The 21,726-nt window shown below is 49.9% G+C and overlaps 2 protein-coding genes across 3 annotated transcripts in view; one reads left to right on the top strand and one right to left on the bottom strand.

The window, feature by feature from the left end:
- The window catches only part of SVR3 (elongation factor family protein), a 39,269-nt gene extending 17,767 nt beyond the window's left edge, over positions 1-21,502 (top strand). For both annotated transcript variants that reach the window (XM_087527783.1, XM_048678619.2), the window contains exons 11-14: positions 5,159-5,253; positions 5,458-5,623; positions 7,657-7,852; positions 21,094-21,502. In XM_087527783.1, the coding sequence (XP_087383909.1) occupies positions 5,159-5,253; positions 5,458-5,623; positions 7,657-7,852; positions 21,094-21,230 (594 nt within the window). In that variant the 3' untranslated portion in view covers positions 21,231-21,502. The remainder of the gene's footprint in view (positions 1-5,158; positions 5,254-5,457; positions 5,624-7,656; positions 7,853-21,093) is intronic.
- On the bottom strand, positions 16,760-18,624 carry LOC147964935 (uncharacterized). Its single transcript, XM_087527784.1, has one exon. The coding sequence runs from the start codon at positions 18,242-18,244 to the stop codon at positions 16,760-16,762; it is 1,485 nt and encodes a 494-aa protein (XP_087383910.1). The 5' UTR covers positions 18,245-18,624.
- Positions 21,503-21,726: the final 224 nt, after the last annotated feature.

Here is a 21,726-nt window from a genome sequence, read left to right as displayed (position 1 = left end):
CCGGGTAACAATGTATCGAAGAGATAAGGCCTCTAGGTTATACGAAGCATACATATAACACAAATCGATGGCTAGCACAGTGCCTATACACTAAGGGCCTGTTTGGTTGCCTGTATCCAGCCCAACCAGGCCCTGGCAGTGCAAAATTGGCCCGTTTGGTTGCTTGGGCTGCATTAGCTTCCTGGCCCACACGAACCATAAAGCAATCTTGGGCTAGGTTGAGCGGGAATGGCCAAATCGGCCATTTTTTCCAGAGCTACATGTGGCTCTCGCCTGCATGCCTGGGGAAGTGTAGGAGACGGATGGGAAGTCCCACCCCTCTCGCCTCATTGCCCAAATGCATTCACACCTCACTATTTCACCACCCCTTTGGTGCCTCCGATGACTTCTCCACCTCCATGCCGCCCCACACCCATTCCTGCCGACCCCGAGAACCGCAACCACTGGGTCGATGGCTTGCCCGACCGGGGGGGGGGGGGGAGGGGTGACCACCGTCAGTTGCTTAGGGCTCTGAAGGCCCTGACCCCCTTCTGCACGAGGCCGCGGTCCGCGGCCGTCGACCACCTGTCACCATTTCTTCCTGTGCCTGCGGCGGCCGGTAGTTCTTCGGCTGCGGCGGCAACGTCGATGGGTGCTGCTGGTGCATGCACCTTGAGTGCGGCCGGAGCAGGGATTTTGACTTCCCTGCGAAGGTTTTCTTCCCTTGCTCTGGCCCCAATCCGATAATTGGTGGCAATGACGAGGGCCGGGGTAATGACGGGGTCATCGTCTGCGGTTCCGGCATATCCGCCGCGGCGGGGCCATTGTTCCCGCCAGGGTTTGGTTTGTTGCTATTTGCTCCACCTCCACTTTTACGGCACCCTCTCCAGCACATACGAACGCGCTAAGTACACATCTCTCTTTTGCATATTTGACTTTTGGACCGGTTAGGTTTTCTTTGGGTAGTTGCTTCGATTCGATTTGATTCTCCTCCAATCGATTTGATCCAAGCGGCGATAACTATGAGTAGTGTACCATTGTTAGTACTGCTAGGATTGGTAGAATTACTATGATTGCTATCATGAGTGTAGGATTGCTTGCCTAGAATGTGTGCATGCTATGTAGGATTGACAGGATTGCTCGAGTAGAACGTGCATGATCAGTGTAGGACTATGTGTGCTTGCTACATGTGCATACTATGTGTTTCCTATGTGTGCATGTATAATGTGCACACTGATCAAGGCAATGTGATTGCTATGATGAGTGCATTGAACTAGGCAATGCACATTGCTATGATCGGTGCATTGATTATACCAATACCCATTGCTCAAATCATAGTCGTGGTCCTCTCTCCTCCTCGCGTCGTCCCCGCGGGCGGCCGGGGGGAGCCCCAGATACGCCGCCCCTCACCTCTCCCCCCTCCTCCACCCCTCCTCGTCGCCGCCGGCGCAGGTCGCCGGGCAAAGCCCGCTCGGCCTGAGCGGCGGCACGGCGCGAGCGTGGGGCGTGGCGGCGCGACAGCACGGGCTGGCGGCGGTGACTGTTGGGCGTGTGGCGTGGCGGCGCGACGGCACGGGCTGGCGCGGGCTGCAGGCTGCTGCTCGTGCGCAGGGACGACGGCCAGTGGTGGTGCGGGCGGGCTGGGCTTCGGCCAGATCCGGCCGGATCTGTGGCCGGGCGGCCAGCTGGTGACGTAGGGAGGTGGTGGGGGTCCTTCTGTGCTTCCTGGTGGGTGGATGGCGGCGGTGTGGGCTGTGCATCTCATCTCATGTGGTGCTGGCGGCGCGGGGTGGTGGTGGTTGCCTCCTTTTCCGGGGTTTGGATCAACGGAGGTCCAGATCTAGGGTTCGTGCCTGGGCGAGCCAGCTCAGGGCCCGAGGCGGATCGGAGCTTGAGCTTGGGGTAGGAGAGGTCAGGCTTGGCCCGGGATGTGCTTGCGTGTGGTGCTCGTTCTCCTCTCGCGGGTATGGTGGTCGGGTCTCCGTTATCCTGTCGGGCAGATCGGCGCCGGTGACCACGGGTGAGGCTTCGCGCGAGTGGGCTCGGCGGCGGCCATCGGTAGTCACGGGGTTGTGTTTCCCCAGTCCGTCGGGACTGGCTGGGGACGCAGGTGTGGATGCCCCCTACTGTGGGGGCATTGACCCAAATCTCGTGACTGATGCCGGGCTAGGAATGAAAGGAGACCCCTCTTTCCTCCTTCTGAGGTTGGTGTTCCATGATGCGGATGGATGGTGGCGGCTTGGACGTGGATGCCGGAGCGGCGGCTTCGGATGGCGGCCTGCATGGTTGGCTCTCCGGCGGGCACCATGTCGGTGGTGGTGGTTCTCCCTCTTAGCCGTGTGGGCGGCGAGAGGGTAGCGGTGGGTGGCTTGGGCGTTCTCCCTGTCTTTGGCAGTGGCGTTGCCTCGATCCGGACCTGGGATGCCGAACTTGCTGCTCCTGTCCTGAAGACCTCGTGGTGGCACGGGGGAGATGCCGAGTGAAAGCTCCGCGCTTTGTTGCCGACGATGGCGACGCTTGCGGGCGCCGTTATCTTCCTGAAGACGTCGTCCTGGTGCTCCTCTTCGTGCCAGATTTCCGGGTGAAGACCTTTGTCCTTTCTGGACTCGGCAACGGCAACGCTCTACGGCGTTCTCCCTCCTGGGGGCGTTGTCATGGAGCTTAGGTGTTTAGGACATTGCGTAGCGTCGTACTCGGTTTTCCCAATGCTTTCTTTTGGTAGCGTAGTCGTGTTCTGCGTGACCCGATTATCTTGGGATTGACATTGTATGAGAGCTAAGTCACCATCTTGTATCGTTCGGCCGTGTACTTGGTTCGGTGATTGCTTTATATATAAAGCGGGGAAAGCCTGTTTCGACAGAATCATAGTTGTGCAATTCTCACCCGTGTGTTGTTAACTGTCAAGGTGATAAAGAAGGTGTGGGGTCGAGTCAGTGGTGGGTGAAGGCACGGAGGACATCATCCCTGAAAACCATTGGTGAGCAAAGATTGCAGTGCCGGGGAGGAGGTAGGCAGTTGTGTGGAGGACATCATCCCTGAAGACCGTGGGCAAGCAAAGATCACAGTGCCGGGGAGGAGGGAGGCGGGTGCGATGCCTTTGCCGACGGTTGGCTGCAGGCCGAGGCTTGAGCAGGAGCCAACAGAACTAGTGTCGGTTCTATGTGCAGATCGTCAACAAAGACGATCTAGCCTTCCTCATCATCCCCAGGGCTTTCCAGCAGTGATGCGAAGGTGGATCTAGATTCGCCTTCTGTGACATCCCGGCTTAATAGGAATGATAGATTACTCATATCGAAAGGAACCTCAAAGTTAAGTGTGCTCAGCTTGGAGAAATTTAAGGATGGGTGATCGACTGGGAAGTTGTTGCGCACAAGTGAGGACAAATGCACATGAAAGACTAGTGTTGCTCTATGGGGCCAATCTAGATCCCGGGCGCAACGGTCAGGTACCGGTGGGTTTGGTCGGAGAGTTACAATTGGTATCAGAGCCGACCCTCGTGGTGCACGGACGTGTGCCAAGAGGGTACGTCCCATTGGGCCGACGGGGACGCTGTTCCTTTGAGGGGGGGGGGGGTATATGTGACATCCCGGCTTACTATGAATGGTAGACTACTCATATCAACAAAGTGCACCTTCTTTCCCGGGAGCCCATCCGAAAGGAACCTCAAAGTTAAGCGTGCTCGGCTCGGATCAATTTAAGGATGGGTGGTTGACTGGGAAGTTGTTCCTAGGTGCGCACGAGTGAGGACAAAGTGTGCAGGAAAAACTAGTGTTGATCTGTAGGGCCAGTCTAGATCCCACATGCAACGGCTAGGAACTGGTGGGTTTGGTCGGAGTATTACACCTTCAATGCGTCGTGTTGCTCTCTGCTAGCAGGTGGTGCCATTTCTTTGTGCAGGTCCAGGAGTTTGGTGGCGAGCTAGAGGGGCTGGCAATATTTCTGCCGGAAGCACAAGGTGTGGCCCGGCGACATTGTTGTCCTGAAGCCCTCCAACCTCGGCCTGAAGGTCCAGATCTACGACAGGAAAACCTCCACGATCTGCTGTCGATGCCAAAAGCGTGTCTGCGGAGGGCCCTATGACCAGGCCATCTGATGTTCTGAACTAAGTAGTAGTACTGGAGTAGTATGAACGGTGTCTTTGCTTTTGCTGCTAAACTGTCTATATTTTGTTCAAGGAACAACACACCCTGATCAAATTGTGCAGGGGCATGGGATGCCCCTGATGTCTTACAGCTCTACCCCTCTACTAATGTAGGTACTGCACGCTTGCTAATGCCAGTGTTAATTGTGTGTCCTGTTCATCTGTTGTGTGCTTGCTAGTGTGAAGTTCATATGCTGATTGCTTGCTAGTGTGGCGCAAAGTGGTGGAAAGGTCACCACTTTTGAAAGGGGGGGTGAGCAGAACAGCACATTGCACACAACCAAACAGCTGTGATTTGTATCTGCTCACCGCTAAACCACACATGCAGGCGTCCAAACATCAGGCACAAAACTGCTCAGCAGTGCGATGCAGACAACCTCACGGCTAAACCACACATGCAGGCGTCCAAATATCAGGCACAAAACTGCTCAGCGGTGCAATGCAGACAACCAAACTAGTTGCACAACGTGGCTCAGAGGCTGTTTCCACTCAGCCAGGCCCAACCGAGCCACATATGCAAAAGGCCAAAAAACGACACAGGTAACCAAACAGGCCCTAGGTGACCTGACGTCTGAATCCTGGCACATTTTTCTCGGGTTCGATTTATTTCTCTGTTCAACTGACAAGGGGGACTAACACGTTGCACTGAGATACAATGATTTATTATTCCAATATATGCTGATAAGTGGGACCCACACGCCACATAGGCAGGTTTAACGGCTACGAACAGAATATGCGCCACGTAGGCAGAGGTTAAGGGCTACAGACAGAAAGGGCAGTTGCACTGTATTTGCACGTTGGGGTAAGTTTGAGCGAAACGTGTATTTTACAACTTTAGGTACCAAAGTGACCATCGAGCGCAAGTTTAGGCACTCCCAGTGTATTTACCAAGAAAGGGTTTCCCCCCGCTACTCCCAGTGTATTTACATCGTTTGATTTCTAAGGACTTCTGTGACATTAAAATTGCTCTTGGTACACCTGGAACTCCTTTATTCTCAGTTTTCATGTTACTAACCTGTTATTATTACTACGATACAGATCGCTGCTATAGAGGTTCCAGAGGAATATATGGGATCAGTTGTCGAGCTATTGGGGAAAAGGCGCGGACAAATGCTTGACATGGAAGCTAGTGGGTTCGTGCTGTACTCTAGATTATCTTCACTCGAAAAATCTTTTGCATTTTTCTTTGATACAGAAGAGAAAGAAACTAAGGCTTGTTGCCAACAAAGTTACTTATGTTCCAACTCAACTATATTGCATGCATCGTTGCCAGTCTACTACAACTTGCTTGTTCCTGATATTGACTTGTTGCCATAACGAGACCTTTCAAATGGCAGGCCAGAGGGAACTTCATTGCTGAAATACAAGGTTCCAACCAGAGGCCTCATTGGGCTCCGGAATGCAATTCTAACAGCTTCTAGGGGCAGAGCTATACTTAACACAATCTTTGACAGCTATGGCCCGTGGGCTGGAGATATTAGTTCACGTGATCAAGGCTCATTGGTACGAATAAATGCCAACTTGAATATGAACTAGGCGATGATTATGTACATCCAGTTTGATCAAGTAAATATTGTGACAGACTAATAATGGTAGCTAAGATTCATTCAAGTAAATAATTTGATAGACAAATAAGTAGGTAAGATACATTCAAAACGTGACACTACAACAGCGCATGTATATCGAAAGAGAAAAATAGTTTATCACTTAATTACCTTGCCACTCTAGCCATCCTATTGCAGGGAATTATTTATTTTTACTTGCAAGTACGAACGCAATATGAGAAATTCACCTATAGGTATGATGGAGAAGCTGTAAAAATACTCCCTCCGTTCATAAATATAAGATGTTCTAACTTTTTTCTGAATCGGATGTATATAGACATGTTTTAGTGTATTTGTTCACTCATTTCAGTCCGTATGTAGTCCATATTGAAATATCCAAAACATCTTATATTTTTTACTTCTGGGAGTAGATATTTGCACTATTCGAGTTGTGGATCATCCCATTGCATATATATACCTTGCACTGGATGGCATATTAATCCTTAACAAAAACAAGGAATGTCATAGTAATCTATTTCAGGTTTCCTTACCAGATTGGAGTACCCAAAAATAAATAAATTATGTAGGCCATATATACATGCCTTCATGTTGATGCACCATAATTTCATTTAGGTATATATTGACGAGCATAAGGTAAGCTCAACGTTCACCCTGGTAGCAACTCGAAAAGTAAATTTTAATTTTTGTTAACCTACTGGCAATCTGGAATGCCGCAATGAAAAACATATAGTAATATGGAAAACATATTTGATGTCGAGGCGCATTATATCCTACAGTTATTGAAAACACGTGAATGCACCGGAGGAAACACAAAAGAGTTCTTAAGAGATTGTGTGTTTGTCATAGTTCACATAAGCATGAACATTTTTCGTGAAGATATTTTCTTTTAAAACAGAGTAGAAAGTGGCTGTAGGAAAATTAATAAGCTTCCTATCCTACAAAATCAAACAAGCTGAACTTCTCTCTGAACCAGTTCATTTGAATTAAAGGAGGCTATATTAGGCCTATAGGCTAATATTAACGATTTGGCATCACTTGGTTTATGAAAAAGATTACCACGGGAATTTACCTTGATCCAACGCATGGATAAGAGTGATAAAGAATGATAACTCTTTATGACGTGGAATGATAATTCTGTATGACATGGAATGATAATTCTTTATGGCGTGGAATGATAATTCAGATAGCAGCATCCTAATTTGAAGATCAATACAATTGAAAATCTGCCAATAGACTACTACATTATGCAAAATACTAAAGGTAATGCACTGACATAGAGTTTAAGGTATTTCACGTAGACTATGAATTTCTTTTGTGCTATTACAGAGATGACGTACACCAGGCTTGCCTTTGTGCAGTGTTAAAGTTGTTGCCTTGGTGCAGTGGTAAAGCTGTTGCCTTGGAGCTACATGCACCGGGCTGCTCTTTTTTATTACAGAGATGACGTACACATGAACACCCACATGACATGCAAACACGAGTCCGCCTTCACTGGCTGGATCTAAGGAATCCTAAAAATAAATCCGTGGATCTCACAAGATCTGTATATATTTTATCTTGTATGAAAGACGTTTACATTTTAGCAAGTATATACATAGTAAAATTAGACTACCGAGTTTGCACTGACAACTTTGAAATCCTATAGCATATCATTTCAAATTTTATGCATAATATAAACAGGTGCATGATAAACCTATCTCCAGTACAACATATCTCTGCATAGGCCAAACATGCTCTAGAAATTGCATGGTTAATTACATGTCATTTTTTTCGTTTGGTCCTTCCAAAAATTGAAAATTACGAAATTGTCAACACATCAGCTATATCTTAAACATGGTTCTTTTAGGGAATGCCAACTAATTTTACCCACTGACTTTTTACAAACTTATCTGCCTACCTATTGCGCGGAACTTATTTACCTAATTTGGCTTACAGTTTTCTTCAATATCTAACATAGTGGGAATGATCCAGGTGGCATTCGAAGGTGGAAGTACTACTTCTTATGCTTGCGTTAATGCACAAGAAAGAGGTATACTATTTGTCAAACCAGGGCAGGATATTTACAAAGGCCAGATAGTTGGTATCCATCAGCGTCCAGGTGATTTAGCACTTAATGTGTGCAAGAAAAAGGCTGCAACAAATGTCCGTTCCAACAAGGAAACTACAGGTGAAATTTCATAAGCATTCAATGCTTTGATGATATTATTTTCTAGAAAGAACTTGGAACAAACTTTAATTACCCTAGCCCTAACAGAAAGTAAATACTCTGGATTCTCATTTTTTCTTTTTGAGAAGGAGGAAAACCTCCGGCCTCTGCATCAGTCGATGCATGCAGCCATATTATTAGAAATCGAAACAGAGTCTTAACATCCAATGAAGCTCAAAATCCGAGCAAAAAAGGAGAAACTAAGTATGCAAAGTGCCACATCCGGCAATAAAGCGCCACATCCGGTGATAAAGAACAGGCTACGATGTCTACACACCTAGCCTATTATTAACTCGCCATCCAAATCGGCTGAAGATAGCTCGTGCTACCGTCTCCCAGCGGTTGCACCCAATAACCATAGGCCCCCTGTAGTCCGCATGAGTGAGTAACGATCATATACGGATCCAGGCTGTAGCTTTGTAGATAACCTGCAAAAAATTGGTGAATGTTGTACCATTAAAATCATATCGTTTCTCGTGTTCCATATAGCCCATAATAAAGCACATATCCCTATCCGAATATGTTTAGTTATGTGTATGTCTACTCCATTAAGCCATGTCCCAAATAACGTGTTTATGCTTATTGGAGGTTGTATGTTAAAAGCTATATGGATAGATCGCCATAACAATTTTGCAAGTGGACAAAGAGGTGTTTAATCGTTTTGTTTTGATCACAAAAACAGCACCTGGGGTTACCAACCCAATTCCTTTTCATCAGATTATCTTTGGTAAAGATGACTTCTTTGTGGACGAACCACATAAAGATCTTGATGCGGAGTGGAACTTTAATCTTCCATATGTGCAAAACCTCGACAATGGCCCGGTGTCAATTAAGTCCAAATACATGGATTTCACAGAGAATAATCCATTTGTGGTTAACTTCCAACTAATTTTATCCGCCTGGTCTGAAAGTTGAACATCCATCAACCTACGGACCAGGTGTAACCAAGCATTCCAACGTTCCCTTACAAGAGATCTCCTAAATTGGATGTTAAGTGGTACTGAATTTAATACTGTGGCAACATAATCCTCCTTACGTTGCACAATATTGTATAGGGAAGGATATTGTAAAGCCAGAGGCGTCTTCCCTAGCCATGTGTCCTCCCAAAATCTAATAGAGGTACCACTACCAATTAGGAACTGTTGAGTATATGTGTTATGTGCATATTGTGTATTAGGCCCGCCTCCTAGTTCCTTGTATAGTTGAAGTCCGTGGCCCACCGTTGTACATCATATATACGTGCCTATGCACGAGAGCAATACATCATGCAATTCCAACAACATACATGGTATCAGTTTCCGGGTTCTAACCCTAGTCTTCCGCCGCCGCGCGCCTTCTCCGCGCCGCCACCGCCACTCGCGCGCCATCCGCGCCGGCCGCCGCTCCTCCCGCTTCTCCCGATCGCTACCTCGTGTCGCCGCTTCGCTCCTTCATGCCAGCCCCGCGCGCCATCTCCACTCCAGCCGCCACCGTGATCCCGCGTCGCTGCTTCACTAGCCTAGCTGATTAAGCTAGCTACTACTCGTGCGTGAGTGTCCAGCAGAAATCGATCCACTAGCTAGTCTGCCTGCTTGCTCCTGTGTACGTACGCATCATCAGACGGAATCAATTGGCTGGCTTGTGTCGCTAGCGGCTGCTGCATCTCCCGCTAGCCGCCAGCCGCGCGACGCACTACCCGTGCGGCCGCACATCGCTACTGCCGTCCAACAGTGCCGATCGCCGCTGTCGGACCAGCAATGGCGTCACGAGGCCCGTCTGCCGCCGCCTCAGCCGTCCCCCCGCCGGCGCCCTACGGTGCGGCCCCGCCGCCATACGGGGCAGCCACCACCTACGATGCGCCTATTCTCACGTACGGGGTATACGGGACTCCGCCCGCATTCATGTACGGGTCTCCGCCTGTGTACGGGGCTCTGCCCGCGTACGAGTCTCTCGGACATTGGTGGGGGTCGTCAGCGGGCCAGCACTCGTCCGCTGGGCAGCAGCCAGATGGCGCCCAGCACTTGCAGCATCTGTCAGCGGGCCCGCGGGTTTTTTCGGCAGGCCATTCGGCCTACCCGGCACCGCAGTTGCAGCCGGGGTTGTATGGAGTGTACCCACCGAAGTCGTTGAGCGGCGGCTACGACTTCTCCATGGCGTCTCCGTCCCTGCCGCCGGCACCCTGGGACCCGGTGCTCCTCACCGGGCTGCATGCCGCTCATACGCCGAACAACTACACTGGAGGTGGTGATTGGTACATGGACACCGGTGCTACGGCTCACATGTTTGCTCATCTTGGTAACCTTGCCTCCTTCACTCCTGTCTCCACCGACCGCCGCATCATTGTCGGCGACGGTTCCACACTTCCTATCACACATGTTGGGCACACTTCTTTTCCTTCTACTTTCACTCCATTATCTTTGTCTAACATACTTGTGTCACCTCATCTTATTAAGAATCTTATTAAGAATCTCATTTCCGTTCGTTGTTTCACTCGTGAAAATCCTGTTACCGTTGAATTTGACGAGCTTGGTTTTTGTGTCAAAGACGCTCGAACCAGGATGGTACTTCATCGATGTGACAGCCCCGACGAGCTCTATCCGGTGCACTCGCCTTCATCCGCCACCACCGCACCGGTTGCTCTCTCCGTTGGCGTTGATCTTTGGCACGCTCGCTTGGGTCATCCCAACCCCATCACACTTCGTCATATTCTTAGGAGTTTCAGTTTCAGTTGCAATAAGATCGAGGATCACACTTGTCATGCCTGTCGAGTCGGCAAACATGTTCGCTTGCCGTTTACTAATTCCACCACCATTGCTTCTTTTCCTTTTCAGTTGATTCATAGCGATGTGTGGACTTCTCCGGTTCCCAGTAACTCGGGCTATTTATATTATCTGGTCATTCTTGATGATTATTCTCACTATGTGTGGACTTTTCCTTTGCGCAGAAAGTCGGATGCACTCTCTACCTTGACGGCCTTTTAGTCCTATGTCCGCACGCAGTTTGGGCGTCCCATCCTTGTGCTTCAGACGGACAATGGAAAAGAGTTCGACAACCTCGCTTTCCGCACCTTTTTGTCGCATCACGACACAATTTTCCGCCTCACATGCCCGTACACTTCACAGCAGAACGGTCGAGCCGAACGCGTCCTTCGCACTTTGAATGACTGCGTTTGCACGCTCCTGTTTCATGCCAATGTGTTGTCTCGTTTCTGGCCGGACGCACTCGCCACTGCATCACTTCTTCTTAACATTAGACCCTGCCGCCCACGGTGGAACTACGCACCTCACCATCTTCTCTTTGGTACGCCCCCGTCTTATGACGACTTGCGTATTTTTGGGTGCCTTTGCTATCCCAACACTGCTTCTCACAAGCTTGCACCTCGATCCGTCGCTTGCATCTTCATCGGCTACCCCTCCGACTCCAAGGGATATCGGTGCTATGATCCCGTCTCCCATCGTGTGTTCACTTCCCGGCACGTTTACTTTGATGAGCATGTGTTTCCATTTCACCAGGTACCCCCGGCTGTTCCTCCCGCCACTGATGACGCGGGCTCCTCGACGCCTCTCCCAGGGCGCTCGCGCGCCTCTCTTGGCCCGCCCCCTGGCTTTGAGGCGCGCCCCCTGCATGCGGCGCCTCCTACAGCCGCGGCACTGGTGCCCCCGCCCCCTCCCCCGACGTTGGTGCCCGCGGCCCCTGCGGCTCCTCCAGTGCCCGCGGCCCCTGCGGCTCCTCCAGTGCCCGCGGCCCCCACGGCTCCCTCGGCGCCCGCGGCCCCCTCGGCGCCTGTGGCCGGTCCGGTCACCGATGCCCGTACGGGCGTTTTTCGCCCGAGCTCACACTACGCCTCGGATGACTACGTCCATGCGGCGTCCACCTCTGAGCCGTCGCCGTTGCCGTCCTCCGTTCGAGCCGCTCTTCGTGACCCGCTCTGGATGGCTGCAATGCAAGACGAGTTTGACGCCCTGTTGCGCAACCGGACGTGGCAGCTTGTTCCCCGTCCCCGGCACGCCAACGTGATTACCGGGAAGTGGGTCTTCAAACACAAGCTCCGTCCTGATGGTACCCTTGATTGCTACAAAGCGCGCTGGGTTGTTCGTGGCTTCCGACAGCGTGCTGGCATCGACTTCAGCGACACCTTCGCTCCGGTCGTCAAGCCCGGCACGATACACACGGTTCTCCACCTTGCGGTCTCCCGTGCTTGGCCGGTGCACCAGATGGACGTCTCCAACGCCTTCCTTCATGGTCACCTCGAGGAGCAGGTCTTCTGCCAGCAACCCACCGGGTTTGTTGACCCGGCGCTTCCCGACCACGTGTGCCTGCTTTCGCGGTCCTTGTACGGACTCAAGCAGGCTCCGCGCGCTTGGTACCAGCGCATCGCGGCGTTTCTCCACCAGCTTGGGTTCCGCTCTACCCGCTCGGATGCCTCGCTCTTCGTCTATCATCAGGGCTCTGACATGGCCTACTTGCTGCTCTATGTCGACGACATCATCCTGACGGCATGTACGGCTGGTCTCCTCAGTCAGCTCACGGCTCGTCTTCGCGCTGAGTTCGCCATCAAGGACTTGGGTCCTTTGCACTACTTCCTCGGTGTCGAGGTGGTGCGCCGTCCGGATGGCTTCTTCCTTCATCAGCGGAACTACGCTCACGAGCTCCTCGAGCGCGCCGGCATGCTTAACTGCAAGCCCGCCGGCATGCTTAACTGCAAGCCCGCCGCTACGCCTGTTGATACGAAGGCCAAGCTTTCTGCCACGGATGGGTCTCCTGCTTCGGATGCTGTCTTCTATCGGTCTATTGTTGGTGCTCTCCAGTACCTCACTCTAACTTGCCCGGACATCCAGTATGCCGTGCAGCAGGTGTGTCTTCATATGCATGCTCCTCGAGACGTTCACTGGGCTGTCGTCAAGCGGATTCTCCGCTATATCTGTGGCACTATGGATCTTGGCATCACACTACGCCTCCGCCGACACCGCCCTCACCGCCTACTCCGATGCAGACTGGGCGGGCTGCCCTGACACTCGTCGCTCCACTTCAGGCTATTGTGTCTATCTTGGACCCTCACTCATCTCGTGGTCGTCCAAGCAGCAGCCTACGGTCTCTCATTCCAGTGCTGAGGCTGAGTATGGTGCGGTGGCCAACGCCGTAGCCGAGTGTTCGTGGCTTCGCTAGCTGCTTCAGGAGCTCTCTTGCCCTGTTGACCGTGCCACGGTGGTCTACTGCGACAACGTCTCGGCGGTCTACCTCTCCGCTAACCCGGTGCATCATCGACGGACCAAGCATATTGAGTTGGATATTCATTTTGTTCGGGAACAGGTGGCCCTTGGCCATATTCGTGTTTTGCACGTCCCTACTTCCCAACAATTTGCCGATATCATGACCAAGGGCTTGCCTACGGCGTCATTTGAGGAGTTCCGGTCCAGTCTCTGCGTCAGCCGCGGTGCCGCTTCGACTGCGGGGGGGGGGGTGTTGAGTATATGTGTTATGTGCATATTGTGTATTAGGCCCGCCTCCTAGTTCCTTGTATAGTTGAGGTCCGTGGCCCACCGTTGTACATCATATATATGTGCCTATGCACGAGAGCGATACATCGTGCAATTCCAACAACATACAGGAACTTCACTTGCTGGAAGAAGGTTACTTTTGTCTTCATTAACCCTTTCCAAAACGGTGAGTCCGTGGGCCTTGCATTCACCTGGGCCAAAGTCTTAGTATGTAGGTATTTATTTCGCAAGATTTGTATCCACATGCCTTCGGTCTCCGTAGATAGTCTGTATAGCCATTTGCTAAGCAAACATCTATTCTTTACCTCTAAATTCTCGATCCCTAACCCACCCTGGTCTTTTGGTCTACACATGATATCCCATCTAGCCAGTCTGTATTTCTTCTTGGCCTCATCGCTTTCCCAGAAGAATTGGGATCTGTAGAAGTCTAATCTTTTCCGTACCCCCACCGGTACTTCAAAGAAAGATAGGAGGAACATCGGCAAACTCGTCAAAACCGAGTTAATCAACACCAGCCGGCCTCCGTAAGACATTAGCTTGCCCTTCCAGCAGCATAATCTTTTTTCAAATCTATCTTCTATACATTTCCATTCTTTGTTCGTTAACCGTCTATAATGGATTGGGATCCCGAGATAACTAAAAGGTAAGGATCCCATTTCACAACCGAACAAGTTTCTGTAATTGTCTTGTTCTTCTTTAGCTCTCCCAAAGCAGAACAATTCGCTTTTATTGAAGTTGATTTTGAGCCCAGACAGTTGCTCAAAAAGGCATAAAATAAGCTTCATATTCCTAGCTTTTGCAAGATCTTGTTCCATGAAAATAACAGTATCATCCGCCTATTGTAGGACAGAAACGGCTCCCTCTACGAGATGGGGAACGAGACCTCCTACTTGGCCACTCTCTTTAGCCCGACTAATAAGTACTGCCAACATATCCGCTACAATGTTGAACAACATAGGAGACATGGAATCTCCCTGTCGTAACCCCTTGCATGAAATAATGACCTATGTCATCATTGACTTTTATCCCGACACTGCCTTTCTGTATGAATGAATCCACCTGAGACCTCCAGGCTTCGTTGAAGCTTGTTGAAGGAAGGGCCATTTGACCTTATCATACGCTTTTTCAAAATCCACTTTGAAGACAACCCCATCTAGTTTCTTTGAATGGATTTCATGCAATGTTTCATGTAGGACTACCACCCCTTCTAGGATTTGTCGTCCTGGCATGAACGCAGTTTGAGTGGGTTGCATGACCGAATGGGCTATCTGTGTCAACCTATTCGTGCCAACCTTTGTAAAGATCTTAAAACTTACATTGAGAAGACATCGGTCTAAACTGCTCAATGCGAACCGCTTCCACCTTCTTTGGCAACAACGTTATCATTCCAAAATTGAGGTGAAATAAGTTTAAGTGGCCTTTGAACAAATCATGGAACATAGGCATAACATCACTCTTTATGATATGCCAGCAATTTTTGATAAAATTCTGCCGGGAACCCATCTGGCCCGGGCGCTTTATTATGCTTCATTTGCGTTATAGCATCGAACACCTCTTTCTCAGTGAAAGGGGCAGACAACACCTCATTCTCTTCTAAGTTGAGTTGCGGTATGTCCCCGATCACATTGTCATCAAGAGAAACGAAACTTTCTCGGGTGCTCCAAAAAGTTTCTTATAATATTCGGAAATGTATAGTTTAGATTCTCGTGTCCTACAATTGTACCCTCATCTTGTTCTAGTTGTATTATCTTTTTCTTTCTGTGCTTCCCATTAGGTATCATGTGAAAGAATTGTGTATTATCATCCCCTTGGACGATCTTAGAAACCTTTGCTCTAAGCGCCCATTTCATCTCCTCTCTCATAAGGGCTTGTAACTTCTTCTCAGCCTCATTCTTAATATCTCTCTCGGAAGTATTAAGAAGTATGGATTCTGCTTTCACATCAAGTTCATTAATAATTTGTGTCAATCTTTCTTTTTCCACTTTATAGATACCACTTTGATGTTTGGCCCAGCCTCTCAAAAACTGGTGCAGGTGTCTAATTTTGTTTTGCCATCTCTCCACACTAGAAGACCCTCCCATGTCTCTGGCCCATTCAGCCGCAATGAGCGCCATGAAGCCCTCCCTCTCAAACCATCCTAATTCGAAAGAGAAAGTATTTTTGTTTCCCACATGGGTTGCTTCCCCGGAATCAACCAATAGTGGGGTATGATCAGAGATGGCCCTCTGTAGGGCCTGAACCGTAACCAGCGGAAATTTTTGTTCCCACTCAACACTAGTGAGAACCCTGTCCAATTTCTCGTAAGTAGGAATTGGCAAAGAATTGGCCCACGTGAATTGCCTACCAGTGAGGTCAATCTCCCTCAGACCGAGACTTTCAATTATCATATTAAACATGAATGACCATCTTCCATCAAAGTTGTCATTATTTTGTTCTTCTTGTCTTCTAATGATATTGAAATCTCCCCCCACCAGAATTGGCAACCTTTCATCCCCACAAATTCTCACCAGATCTGCGAGGAATTCCGGCTTAAGCTCTGGTTGTGCCGCACCGTATACTGCCACCAAAGCCCATCGGAAACCGTCAATTTTCGACCTTACATGAAATTTGACAGCAAAATCACCGTGGACCACATTCAATACCTCTAAAGTTTCGCACTTCACCCCAAGTAGTATCCCTCCGGATCTCCCCCTTGGAGGTAAACAGTGCCAGTCAAAATCAACCCCCCCTGAAATGGTGTTAAGAAACTGGGAGGTGAAATTATCTCTACCGCTCTCCAATAAAGCCATAAAATCTAATTTTTGTTCTACTAATGTATCGTAAGGAATCTCCTTTTAGCCAAGTCCGCTAGACCTCTGCTATTCCGGAATATCCCTTTCATATGTCATCATGGAATTTTTTTCTTTTGTTTAACTCTCGCACTCCGACGCATCGTCGATGTAGGATAAACCTTCCTCTTCCAGGTTTTTTTTGGTTTGTCCTTCATCTCCTGAACATGTTGAGTATCGGTGTTAGGAGTGGCCTCTGGCTGCAAAGGGGCCACATACCCCTCTGGAACCATATCCTCCTCCTCTGCCTCTAAGCCCTCCATGGGGACCAAATCCTCACAGAGGCTCTGAAGCGCAGTTACTCCAAGATCATTGATATCTACTTCATTCATGGGTTTTACTGCTGCTAGATGTCGTATTAAATCCACAGCTCTATCTGTCTCTAAATCTAGGAGATCATTAATTGATTTTGTGGTTTCTTTGTCATTACTACCAAGAGAGATCCCTAGGTTGTTGGCTTTATCAACTATATCATGCTCAGAAAAGTGCAGAATTGAACAACTTGTATTAACTGACATACCTGTATGAACTTCGATGTCTCGAAGTTTGGCGGCCCTCATGGCTCACCCCATCTGTATGTCATCCGCGTCCGGCCGACCCTGGATCCGGTGACTGAACCGTCTGTCACCGGAACTAGGTTTCGGAATACCTCCAAAGGCGATGACGTCCTCCAAAGCGACTCTGGCCGGGCTATGGCCGCCAGCCGTATGCCCGACTAAGTCAGAAGCAATGGGAGACACCGGCCTCCCGAACTGCTCCACCACGGTATCAGTATTCGCGACATCCGAAGCACAGATCTCCGCCGATGTGCTATCATCATTGCCCGACCTGGACACCACCTGTGTCGAGCTGGTCGAACGTGGTGACAAAGAGCGAGATGGTCTAGAGCCCTCCACTGTAGGAGAAGGCGAGATCGCCGACGGCCGTCCCTCCACTGTCACCGCCGCCATAGACACCTCTGTCACCACTGGGGTGACTGGGCGGCGAGGAGACGTCAGCTGCGGTGGAACCTCATTCGTCATCTGTCGGTGCTCCTCCACCACCACCCCCTGTGTTGGAAGATCATCATCAGAGTCCTCTATCTCCACACGGTCACCCCAAAGACAACTCGGTGCGGACATCGCCTGAAACGAACCAAAACGGAGAGATGCTGCCGGAGTGGTTGGGGGTGCCGACCCCTTGTCGGTCTTCGGCTCAGTCGACTGTGTGGGTTTTCTGGCCGGCTTGTCCTTTCCACTGTGGTCGCTGGGGTTGCCTCCCATCCCTGGGTCGCCACCACCATCACCACTACCATCTCCACCATCAGTCATATCAACATCAGTATTCCCATAATTATTATTTGCCTGCTGAACCTCCTCAACCACAATATCGAGATCATAAGACATCCCATCATAAGTCCATGGTACGAAGTCTGGAATATAATCCGCATTCACAACACCGACAAGTAGCCTCGCCTCTCCATGCAGGCCTGTGAATGGCATGTCCACCTTCTCTGTTTTACCTAACAGAGAGCCAAGACTCACAACAATAAGATAGTCATTAAGAAGAGTCACTCCTGAGAGTCTGACCCAAACCTTTTCTAGCGGTATCCCCATTGGCTCAGGTTTTTTGCACTCATCAAACTCAAGAATGCACTTACTTCCGGGCACCTTACTGGGTCCACACTTCAGCAGGTGGTGAAGGTCCTCTCTCCTAGGGAACTCCACTCTGTAAACCTGATCCTCCATCCTGACGAGAGACCAGTGAAAAGACTCAGACACTAGCCGTCTGAGCTGCTGACACACCTGTTCCTCTGTCAATGTCCCCTGAGTAACCCTGACCAGACCAAACTTCGAACTGTCCACCGCAGGAGTCACTGAAATCGTGCATGGAGTCTCAAAGAACATAAGCTTGGTAGTACAGACACCATAAATGTTCACCACAGGTATAGGCACCAAAAGCAACAGATAGTCGCCAGATGAGTGTCCCGACTTCAAACATATATCACAAAGCACCGCCGTGCAGTCAATCACAAAGTGGCCCGGCACACCACAACGATAGCAAGTCATTTTTTCTTTCTTGCGTGCCGCTTTGTTAGCACGCACCGCATCCGCTTTATCATTACATTTGTCACTGTGGCCATCTTTGTCATCTGAAGGTGTGGAAGTTGGAATGGTGACCCCAGCCAGAGCCTTAACCGCCGCCGCCGCCTCTGGTAGCGCTGCAGAAGAGGAAGTGGCGGCATCTGCCACTTTGGTCGCCCCACTGACAGTCCCCTTCAGCGGGAGGACCGGTTTGGGTGCCGCCTTCGGTACAAACGGACGGCGTGGAGGAGGGTTACGACCACCCCCACCTCGACCACCTCTCTAACGGTAATGAGGACCCGTGGCGCCTTCAACAAACTCGCCGGGTGGAGGGTTAAAGTTCCGCTGCCATTGATTCCCGGCGAATCCACGACCTCCACCATTATTCCATTGGTTCCAACCACGACGATCATATTCTCCATCGTATCCGCGACCAGCACCGTATCCGCCTCGACCACCATTGAAACCACCATGACCCATGCCGTGACCAGCACGCCCAGCAGCAAGTCCCGTACGCCCCGCGACATTGGCTGGGCTGCCTTCGGCGGACCCCCTGCCCGGGCCGTCACCGGCCGGCTGCCTCGGCGGCTCCTGCTGCCCACGCAGCGGCGGCTGTGCCCCATCACCCTGGCCGACCATCAGTGGCGCCGGTGGCAGACTCACGGCCGGCACTCGACGTGCCCTGCCGCTCCGGGTAGGGAACCCTGGTGAGGTGCGATGTCTAGCCCTAGCTGTCGTCGTAGCATGTACGTACGCAACAGGAGTTTCGATCGATCTGGATGGAACCGTCGAAGACTGTCGATACTCGTCGCATCTCGGGCTCTCGCATGGCGCGATACGCTGGGCCGTATACCCAGGTATGCCCGCATCGCCCGTCTCATGTATCTCCTTAGGCTGGGCCAAATACCCAGCACTCAAAATGGGCTGAACCACTTCCGGCCCGTCATGGCCAAGAAGCAAATTCAAACGCCCTTTCCTGGCCGCCCGGATCTGCGCAGCCGGATCGGCAGCCGGCGGCGGCGACTCCGCCACCCGTCGCCCGTTCTTTCTTCGTCGTTGCATCTTGTCTGCGGCGCCTAGCCCATTCCACGCCTTGTCGCTTACTGGGATGATCCCGTCGATGCAATCCGCCATTTCCTGCTCGGAATATCCCTCCCCGAGAGATTCGCAAATGAAGTCCGATGGTGTCGGAGATGCCGCCGCCTGCCCGGCGACTTGGTCATCTTCATCGTCAGAGTCCTCGGCGTCTGAACCAGCGAGGGCCCAGAATCTGTTCCCCTTCCAGTTGGAGTTGGCGGTGCCGGACGGGGGAACGCCCCTACCGCCCCCATCGCCCATCGCCTAATTGTCCGTCAGACGCGATCCTGTGTGTTGATGGCTAACACCCACATGACCCTCATATCTCTGCCTACTCGCGCCCCTCTGGATTCTCATGGTTTATTGATCGTGGGAGAAGCCCATTATATAGGAGGGATACCTTGGGCTGTGAAGATGACTTAGAGGAAATACGATCTGACTCTGAAACGGATTCTAATCTGGACTCTGCACCTAATACGAATCTGAACCTAATGAAATACTCCCTCCGTACCAAAATATAAGACGTTTTTGTAGTTCAAATTGAACTGCAAAAACGACTTATATTTTGATACAGAGGTAGTAGCTTGTATTAGTATGGGAATCCTAGCCACTTTGGGCTGGATCAGTGGGCGTTGTGGCCAGGGCTGGGGCCCTCCGACCATATGTGGCTCCATGCATAACAGCTCTCCCTTCCTCCACAAACAGCTCGTCCTCGAGCTGAAACGAGCGAAAACGAGCAATGTGTTAGATGAGCAAGTTGGATGTATTGTATATCCCAAGGGGCAAATATATAGTACAAATGACTGGGCATACAAGTAAGGACATCTAGACTAATATGAATATGTAAGGGGACCTAAACTGATACCACTACTCCTTAAGAACCCTCCTCAAATGCAAAGTGTATGCAATAACATTACATTTGAACAAGTATAACACTAAACCAAAAAGTAGTGAAAGTCCAAAATTTGCATCTCGAGAGTGTCGTCATAGCATGGAGTCTTCGAAACCTGTTGAGTCAAGCCAAAGAGGGATAGAAGAAGCATGTCGCAAAGATCACAGCACAAGAAGTCTGCGGCAAAAAATACTCGGCAGCAAGAGAATGTCCATAGAGCAACGACAATGCAAAGGATCACCATACGACCATCCTCAATGGCGGGAAGTACAGCAGGGGTGGCCGGCGGGTCACCATGAAGCTTTTTGAGGAGACATAAATGTTACGCATCATGGAGCCGAGTTTTAGGATACTCCTTGTGTCCTGGGCGCGCTCGAGCTATCCATCGTTTTGCTGCCTTGTATTTCTATCGGGTCTCTTGGGCTCCGAAATTCTTTCCGGGGGTAACAGAAACAAAATGGGCGGAAACAACAACAACAACAACAACAAAGCCTTTAGTCCCAAACAAATTGGGGCAGGCTAGAGTTGAAACCCATAAGATCTCATAACCAACTCATGGTTCTGGCACATGGATAGCAAGCTTCCACGCATCCCATGTCAAGCACTGTTTTTGAGACGGGTTGTTTTTTCTTTGTCCTCCGTAAAATACCGGGGTATTCGGCCCTAATCCGCTGAACCAATTGGGGCATTGGCATATTAAAAATGTTGACATGTCACTGGGCATACTTAAAACTTGATTATGCCTTCAGAGAAGTGATAAGTGGTCCAATACCCTATTGCAGCGATGTGTCCTTGTGCACTTAGAACTGAAAACTTATTTTTATCAAGTGTGGTTAATTCAAATAATTTGTTCTTTTTTTTGCAGTGGTTCTGGATGAACCTTTAAGCTACAGTCTGGATGACTGCATAGAGTATATTCAAGAAGATGAGCTAGTCGAGGTTACACCTGAGAGCATCCGCATGTCCAAGAACCCAAAAATTTCGAAGAAGAAGAACAACTAGGCCTCCTGGAAGGATAAAAAAAGGAATACGCTATTGGATCATTTCATACTGGAAGCATCGGTTTCAGATAGAAGACCTGGACTTGGTTTGATAATGACTAGTATATGACGAGAGATACCATGAGTCAGTCAGCAAGCTATTTTTGGTGGTCTATACTTTTCAGATTAGGTTTATACCCAATTTTAACAACAAAAGTCTTGCCTTCGGATCTGTAATAGAAGGTGTATTCAATAGTTTCCTTTGGATATCTATGAAGATTTACTTCTCTGATTTGGGTTCGAGCTTATCATGTTGAAACTTTTTCACATAAGCATCGCAGTCTCAAACTTTAAGAAACGACAGCTTAGGTTTCTTGCCAAACCATAGTTCATATGGTGTCGTCTCAACGGATTTAGATGGTGCCTTATTTAACGTGAATGTAGCTGTCTCTAATGCATAACCCCAAAACGATAGTGGTAGATCGGTAAGAGACATCATAGATTGCACTATATTCAAT

Source organism: Triticum urartu, chromosome 6A, assembly GCF_056163025.1.
Source record: "Triticum urartu cultivar PI428250 chromosome 6A, HENAU_Tu73, whole genome shotgun sequence".
Taxonomy (NCBI): domain Eukaryota; kingdom Viridiplantae; phylum Streptophyta; class Magnoliopsida; order Poales; family Poaceae; genus Triticum; species Triticum urartu.
Note: the sequence above shows the minus strand (reverse complement) of the source record. Positions and strands in the feature narration are given on the sequence as shown.

Excerpts from the sequence above, each read along its gene's own strand:
- LOC147964935 (XM_087527784.1), bottom strand. The coding sequence starts at position 18,244 with ATGACTTGCTATCGTTGTGGTGTGCCGGGCCACTTTGTGATTGACTGC.